This window comes from Lathyrus oleraceus, chromosome 1, assembly GCF_024323335.1.
Source record: "Lathyrus oleraceus cultivar Zhongwan6 chromosome 1, CAAS_Psat_ZW6_1.0, whole genome shotgun sequence".
NCBI classification, from domain to species: Eukaryota; Viridiplantae; Streptophyta; class Magnoliopsida; order Fabales; family Fabaceae; genus Lathyrus; species Lathyrus oleraceus.
Genome location: NC_066579.1, coordinates 382,795,605 through 382,803,828, shown reverse-complemented (window position 1 = coordinate 382,803,828; position 8,224 = coordinate 382,795,605). Strand labels below are relative to the sequence as shown.

At 29.9% G+C, this 8,224-nt stretch overlaps 1 protein-coding gene across 1 annotated transcript; it reads right to left on the bottom strand.

Moving 5' to 3' along the window:
* Positions 1–2,743: 2,743 nt before the first annotated feature.
* Positions 2,744–6,261, bottom strand: LOC127138415 (uncharacterized). The gene is made up of 2 exons (XM_051064858.1): positions 4,940–6,261; positions 2,744–3,163 (listed from the first exon to the last, which is right to left on the bottom strand). Exon 1 carries the CDS (start codon positions 6,070–6,072, stop codon positions 4,948–4,950), a length of 1,125 nt encoding a protein of 374 aa, XP_050920815.1. The 5' UTR covers positions 6,073–6,261; the 3' UTR covers positions 2,744–3,163; positions 4,940–4,947.
* Positions 6,262–8,224: the final 1,963 nt, after the last annotated feature.

Here is an 8,224-nt window from a genome sequence, read left to right as displayed (position 1 = left end):
GAAAATAAGTTCTTTGAAGAACTTTTTGATACTAATGAAATATCCCATGAATTCTCCTACCCTAGAACTCCACAAGAAAATGGGGTTGTAAAGAGTAAGAATAGGACACTCAGAGAAATGGCTAGAACCATGATTAATGAAATAAATGTGGCTAAGCACTTTTGGGATGAAGCAGTAAATACAGCGTGCTATATTCATAATAGAATCTCTGTAAGACCTATTCTGGAAAAGACTCCTTATGAATTGTGTAAAGGAAGGAAACCCAACATTTCTTACTTCCATCCTTTTGGTTGCTCCTGTTCTATTCTTAATACTAAAGAACATTTGAACAAGTTTGATTCAAAAGCACAAAAAGCTAGTATGTTAGGATACTCAGAACGCTCTAAGGGCTACAGAGTATACAACACAGAAACCAAAATTGTGGAAGAATCAATACATGTCAGATTTGATGATAAGCTTGACTCTGGAAAGTCAAAGCTAGTTGAAAAACTTGCCCATTTGGAGATAACTCTTGCAGGTTTTGATGAAAAGACTAAAGAATCTGAGGAAACTGAAAAGCAAAATCCAGAAACAACTGCAAACTCAACTATTCAGAAAAGATCAAGAAATCGGCCATACGTCTCTGAAGAATTAATTCTGGGAAACAAGGATGAACCTGTCAGAACAAGGTCTACATTCAAAGTATTTGAAAAAACTCCTCTGGGACTAGTGTCTCTGATTGAGCCTACTTCCTGTGATGAGGCACTTCAAGACAATGACTGAATTCTGGCAATAAAAGAAGAAATTGATCAATTCACAAAGAATGATGTCTGGGATCTTGTTCCGAAGCCAAAAGGAACTCATATTATTGGAACAAGATGGGTATTCAGAAACAAACTAGACGAAAAGGGAGAAGTAGTCAGAAACAAAGCACGACTGGTGGCACGATGAAAGGCTCATCGTGGCGTGATTCATCCCAACATGGCGCGATGATGCGAAAAATTCGGACACACTTTGATGTCTTAAATAGAGAGTGTTGGCTACTTTTTTAGGGTTCCAAAATTGATATAGAAAGTGACAACTGAAGTTTACCAAAGTGACGATTTTGAGGATTTTGGAAGCCATTGAAGACCGGATTCTCTCTGAATTTTCATGTTCTCTCCATCTAAATCATGGTAATTGTTATAATCATTATGAGTAGCTAGATTCATTTATATTAGGTCCTTTTAGACGAACCTTCTTATACTTGTTGGGCCATATTGTTGTTTGAAGTTAATTGAATTATTTTATGTTATTGTTATTATTTAATTATTTTTTATCTTAATGTTTTTTATGTATTGCCGAATGTATGAATTGATTTCAGATGAGTGGGGATTTCTGATCATTACGATCTAGGACAATTATTCAACTTAGTAATTAACTAGGAATATGTAATTATAAGTTATGACTTTTGAATTAACAAACTTAGAACGTCTAATTTAACTCTAAATTGGCCTAAGGAATTATGAAATTATTGTGTAGATTAGTGAGTTGTATACCAAAAAATTGGATGCAGTGGTTGTGTTAATTATCCATAATACTTTAACATATTATAAATTTGATTAATGAATAATTCATCAACAAATATGAAAAAGGGATTCGAAAGGCCTTTAGTAACTGAAATCAACTTCGTTAATTTCTCGTTTTTATTCTCAAACCGAATAACTCTGAACCTCACCCCCCTTGTTAGTTACCTTATTAAAATTAACAATCCTAGTGGAGACGAATTTTATTTTATTACTTTGATGAAACTAGTACACTTGTTAGAATTGTCCATCACAACTTTTTGAAGAAAGTATTAATAATAATATGCAATGAATCAGAAAATGAAAGAGTTGCGTCATAAAAGACCTTCACTAATTTCAAAAACACTATGTTCTCGATCAATATTCATAGGAACATCAACTCTTTCACTATCAAGAAACACACTAAATGAGTTATCTTAATATCAAGGTCGGTTAAATGTCTTTTCATATTTGACAGCAACTTATAACATCAAATATGTGGAATTCCACTTTGTTATCACATCAAGCGCTATCATTGTCTTACTATTTATGTTACAATCAGGTGTACACCTTTTAAAGGAAGATAATATAGCTATATATGACTTAACAAACTTACTGGTAACCCTTGCCTTACAAATGAATTCATCCATTGTTTTCAACTCATCACTAACAATCAAGTTTAAAATGTATATTTTGCACCTCATATGCATGTACTCTCTCTTTATAAAAGTATCACCATTCCAATCACTCATTCTTCTAATTAGATATGTGAGTGCAACATTATTATCACATGCATTGTCAATAGTTACAATAAAATTTTGTAATCCCCCACTCTTTCAAGCATGTCTCTGCATGCCTTAAGTTCTTACCAATTTTTCCCCATTGTGATCCAAAATCAAATTAAAACACAATATTTTCTTATTCATCTCCCACCCCTCATCAATGTAATGACAAGTTAGACACATGTAATTCAAACTTTATACTGATGTTCAACAATCAATGGTAAAAGAAACCATTTGTTTATATGAGAACAATATGCTCTTCAACATCTATTTTTCATAATTATACAAAAGCATACAATCTTTAACAACAGTGACACGTGTAGGAACTTTATATCTAGGACAAACCACACTAACAAAATACCTAAATCCTTCATTTTCAACATGTTTAAAAGCAAACTCATCCATAATTATCATATTTGCAAGGGATAATCGTGTTAGTTCTTCACTAAATTTGACACATTTAAAATTAACAGTGATATTAGGGTCATCTTCACTCTCTTTCCCAAGTACAATTGTTTGTTCATGCTAATGGTTCCATTCCTAAAACTATTACATGCATAAATTTTGCTACAAAAGATACACGTAGCCTTACCATTGTCCATTTATGAAGTACAACAAAGCATTAGAACTTTGTATACTAGGCTTTCTTTCAATACATATACATATGTATCTTCTGGAATTATACCTTCACTTATTCCTAGTAGTGTTGGTATTTGAGCTTGAGGTGCTTTTATTCTGCTTGCGTTGGAATACTGATATTTAGATAAGGAGGGATGGATCCACTTGTTGAAGAAGAATTAGCTTTTGTGTTGCTGCATGTGACACTTTCACTTTCCATTTGTCTCAATTTTCAATTACCTAGAACAAAAAAACCTTGGTAAAATAGACACAAGATCAAAAGATCCAACGCAAAAGTATAATAAGGAGACTTAGGAGGAGAGATGTATCATGTTGGAAGGTTGAGAAAAGTCTTACATAAACTAGAAAAGATTGACGTCTCTATATTAGCTACAAGAAAATAATTTTTTGCAATGAACAAGGTAGATTCATTGTGACCTTTAAGATGCATTGAGCCACACTTATCAACAAACATATGTTAAACCAAGGTTACATATGTTTATTGGTACCAAAAAATAATTCGATGCATCAAAGAGAAGATATTTTTTATTTGAAGGACCCAAAAGAGAAAATATTACACAAGTAACAACCGGGAAACAAAAGATCCCATGCAATCATTCTCTAACAAGTGAGAAATGAAGTCAGGGCAAGCATCAAAGGTAAACATCAGCACAATAGTTGGCATTTCAATACACATGCTTGATTTCATTTTCATCGATTCGATTTGGTTTTCAAACCAAATTAGAAAAACCGCTTTCCTTGTTTGATTTGATTTGGATGGTTTACTTAATCGGTTTTTTATTCGCTTACATCCCTAATTATAAGATTATTAGGGGTCAAAATCTATTTTTACATTAAAACAATTAAGTGACCTCAATAGTAGTTTAGAAAGATTCGACTATATTGGATTTGTCGAATCTTAAATCAACTCGGCTCAAATTTGAATGTAAGTGCCAATAAGAAACATCTTAAAACAATTGGTGTATGAAGACTAGCGATTTAAAGCACAGCCAATAATACAATAGAATTGAATAAAAGTACTACACTTTTCTCAATGATATTTCATATATAAGGAAAGAAGTAAACAATCCTATTGAGCACTTCCACACATAATGGACGAAAGAATCAAATTGTTTGGAGACAAAATCATATTGATTTCCTAATTTGTTCATTAGAGGAAAGCTTTTTTCTTTGTGATTAGAGGGAAGATAGGTCCACATGCCATTTCTTAATGTTTTATTAGCACCAACCAACCAAGTAAGTTGTGGTGGTTCATAGTGCATGATTCTAAGGTGCAATATCATTGATTTAACAAGCTTAAAAAGAAAAGCTATTTTTCTTATATGCCTATACAAATGACGCACAAAGTTGAAAAATTGCACTTTAATGAGTGGTGATTGTTGAGCTAAGGAAAGAAGTGTGTTGTAGAGAATACATTTGAAGCATGAAAAAGCTACCTAATAAAGGTGCAACATGAAAACTCAATGAATTTAGTGGGGAAGAAAAGTACAGCTTTAAGACTGTTTTGAAAATGACATCACAAATAGGTGAGTGTTGAGTGCCTCAGTGACCCATAGTATAGTCATGTCCTCAAATGTTGAACCTAAAAACTAGCTTCCATGACCAACTTATCAAAATACACACCTCATAAGATATTCTCCTAAATGGAAAAAATGAAATAACTGGATGAAACTTATTGGCTAAAAAAGACAAAAAAATATGTTGAAACTTGTTGCAGATTAGTAATAGAAACTACACAAGTCTTCCCTTAAAATGGAACACTGATGTTTAGAAAACCAAAACAAGAGTATTTAGAGATAACACCAATCTAAAGTATACAATGCTAACTGGTAATTATTTTAAATAGTATGTATCAGAGAAAATCCAACAATATAGGATAGAGATAGAGAGAAAATCATAGTGACTTCCCTTCATCCCTACCCCTAAACTAGCTCAGTCTGTACCAAACAAATTTCAAATCAAATATGGAACAACAATATGGCAAGTCTGAAATACCTGAAAATCTAATCATGAGATGCAATTTTTGTCCCTGCAATGAGTTTCTCCTCGTACAAGTTTAATAGATAAGACGACTTCTTCTCAAAACGTTTTATAAACCTATCAAGAAACATCTTCTCAGACGGTACAAATGGAGAAGTTAAGCTTGCGTTCTTATTTCTCAAACCATTCATCAAAAGAAATTGCACAACCGAGGCCCTTGGAATGATCCTTTTTTCCAAACTTAAGCTAAAAAGCGTGGGTTGTTTGGCAAGGGCCATAGCATCCCAGCCCAATTGATTTACCCAGAAATTCATGACTAAATCAATCTTGTCAATGGACCTTAACATACAATAAGGTTGCTTTTTAAATGCTTCATTGACATCTTGATCAGACCAACCCCATTTCTTATAGGTATCAACTTTTTTGTTCCACCTGGTTTTGGGTACCGATGTTTTGGCAATCAATGCTGCACCAAAACTTATTTTTGAAGGATTAAACCCCAAATCTTTTAATTCCTCCACTAAACTCACCATGTCACGCACCTGCAATGTCCGGTTCCTGTTTCGAAGAATTTTGGCAATGGTTGTGTGGGCTACTCCATTCTCAATGAGCGTTGTAATGTTACGCGACACAAGAGGGTGATAGAGTACATTTGGAGCCTGAATTGCAGAAGCAATAATGTCCTGGTCTGATCGCAGGAATGTATAAAGCAATTCATAGGTTGGGGCTATATGATTCTCCAAGCTGGGACGCAAGATTCTAGGGTTCTCGCTGACAAGATTAACAACGTCAGAGATAGAAGCACCTTTGGAGAGAAAAAATAGAAACTTTGGCAAGACCCTTTTGGAGAAGTTGCATGAAAGCAGCCACGGTTCCTTGGCAATGATGTGGCGTAACTGGGAAATAGAGAAACCGTAGTCTGTGAAGAAGTTGATAACAGAGTCAGGATTTTGGGTGGTTTTGAAATTAAGACGGTAGGTGGAGCAAAGTTTGGAAGCGGATTGTGGGGAGAAATCGAAATTGTTGATGAGGTAGGAGACTTGGAATGGGGTTGATTCGAAATGTAGAGAGGATGGTGATTGTTGTGGGGAAGGTAAGCAGTTGAGATGGGTTAGGGTTTTGATGGGACATATACTGAACTTCAACATGATGATGATGATGGAAGGAATGAAAATTAAAAGAGAGGGATATGAAATAATTTTAGTTGGCGGCGGTCGAAATGCTTGGCTCGCTCAAGTTCTCATGAATAGGTTGGATAAGGTTACGCCTGTGAGAGTTACAGTAAATCTCAGACAAGTAAACTTATCAAACTTACATCGGAGTTCAACCAATAGGGTGAACTAGCTTGATTTTTGTTACCAAAAACTCCCTATATTTTGTTTCAATTATATTCACGGTTGATTATTTTCTTTAAATAATATTAAATTCTATATTATTTTAATTTTAGTGGCTATTATAAAATTCTCAATTTCACTGATTACCGTGAACACAATATTTTAATCAATATTTATCTTTTTTATTTTCAAATTTAAAACTTATATGATTAATATTATAATTATTTAATATATTTAAATTTAAATGCTCATAATTGATTTTACACTTGAATAATTTATTTTTAATTTACATTTATATTTAAATATATTTTATATTGTATCTTGAATTTTTTAATAATAATAATAAGTGATTATTACGATTTTATCTATGTGGTCTGGAAAAAATAATAAATAAAAATAATTATTTAAATTTTTAATATTCGTTAAAAAATATTTTAATAGATCTGGATTATTTTATTTTATTTTATAAAAAGAAAAATATTATTTATATTATTTATATTCAATTTTTGTATTGGTATGATAATTGAGTAAAGTGATGTGCTATTAATATTGGTAATTATTATTGTCAATATGGTGAGTAAAAAACAATCAATGTTAATAATAAATCTTTATAATTATTATTTTTTATTATTTAATTTAAAAATATTTAAAATCGGAAAATTCTACATATTTATTTATCATATAAAAAAATTGTATTAACTATTATTAACGTTATTATTAAAATTTAATTAAAATAAAGTAAAAAAAATTGTATACCTATAAAAAAAAATTGTATTGATATCTTTAACATTATTCTATTTGTAAACTTTTAGATGGTTGATGGATAATGGGTACGGAAGATTTAGTACATAAATATGATAGTAAAATATTTCATCTCACAAGGTCTGAATTTATTTAATTAATTATTAATTTTATTTGAGATATCAATTTACTTTTATTTGAGAAAAAAAAATTATTATGAATGGTTTATATCTTAAAAAACAAATCTTGAGAAACAAATAACTGTTTTATATATAAAAATTTAAAATGAATAATTTATTTAATACAACATCAAATAATTTTTATTTTAATATATTTTATTCATTTGTATTGCATAAATTTCATTTAATATATTTTATTGAGATTAATTGAAATACACTAGCAGTGTAAAAGGGTTTTACACCATCAGTTAATTAAACTCTATTTTATTATGAATTAATTATTTAAGATATTTTATTATGAATTAATATATTTCATTTAAATTTTAATGTATATTATTTATTTTTGTTGTGCATAAAAATTGTAATATTATTCTTCATGTGACAATTTTTATATAATTATTAAATATATATACAAGTAGTTTTTTGCATTATGACTATAATCTACTTTTAATATATAAAAGTTAATTACCACCATAATTACTTAATTACCCTAATTACAATCCATAATACAACTACTTTCATGTTCCTATAAGTAATTTCGTACTAAACTCTATTTATACTACTAAAAAATATTACCGTTATTTTATTGTTGTTGCAATCTTATCATTCCAAAATGAAATCAATATTCTGAAATTAAATTAATTATTATTGTAGTTTTTTTGCCAAATATTATCGTTACTTGATTTTCTTTAAATGACAAAATGAATATTTAATTGTATAATTATATGTTATTAAATTATAATTTTAAAATTAAAAATAACTATTTAATATAGTTGATTAATATTAATTGAGTAATTTAATATTATTGTTAATTTACCTACCAATTAATTATTATTATTGTTATTATTATTATTATTGATATTTACCCGCCATATATGATAAGAATATTTTTAAAATTTAAATAGTATATTTATTATTTGATTTGATTTGATTTAATTGAGATCCAAACTCTATAAATTAAAATCGGTTACTTATTATGAACAATAATATAGGATCATTCCAATGTCAATCTATTATTAATTGAATTTTACGTAGATGTAATTTTG

Excerpts from the sequence above, each read along its gene's own strand:
- LOC127138415 (XM_051064858.1), bottom strand. The coding sequence starts at position 6,072 with ATGTTGAAGTTCAGTATATGTCCCATCAAAACCCTAACCCATCTCAAC.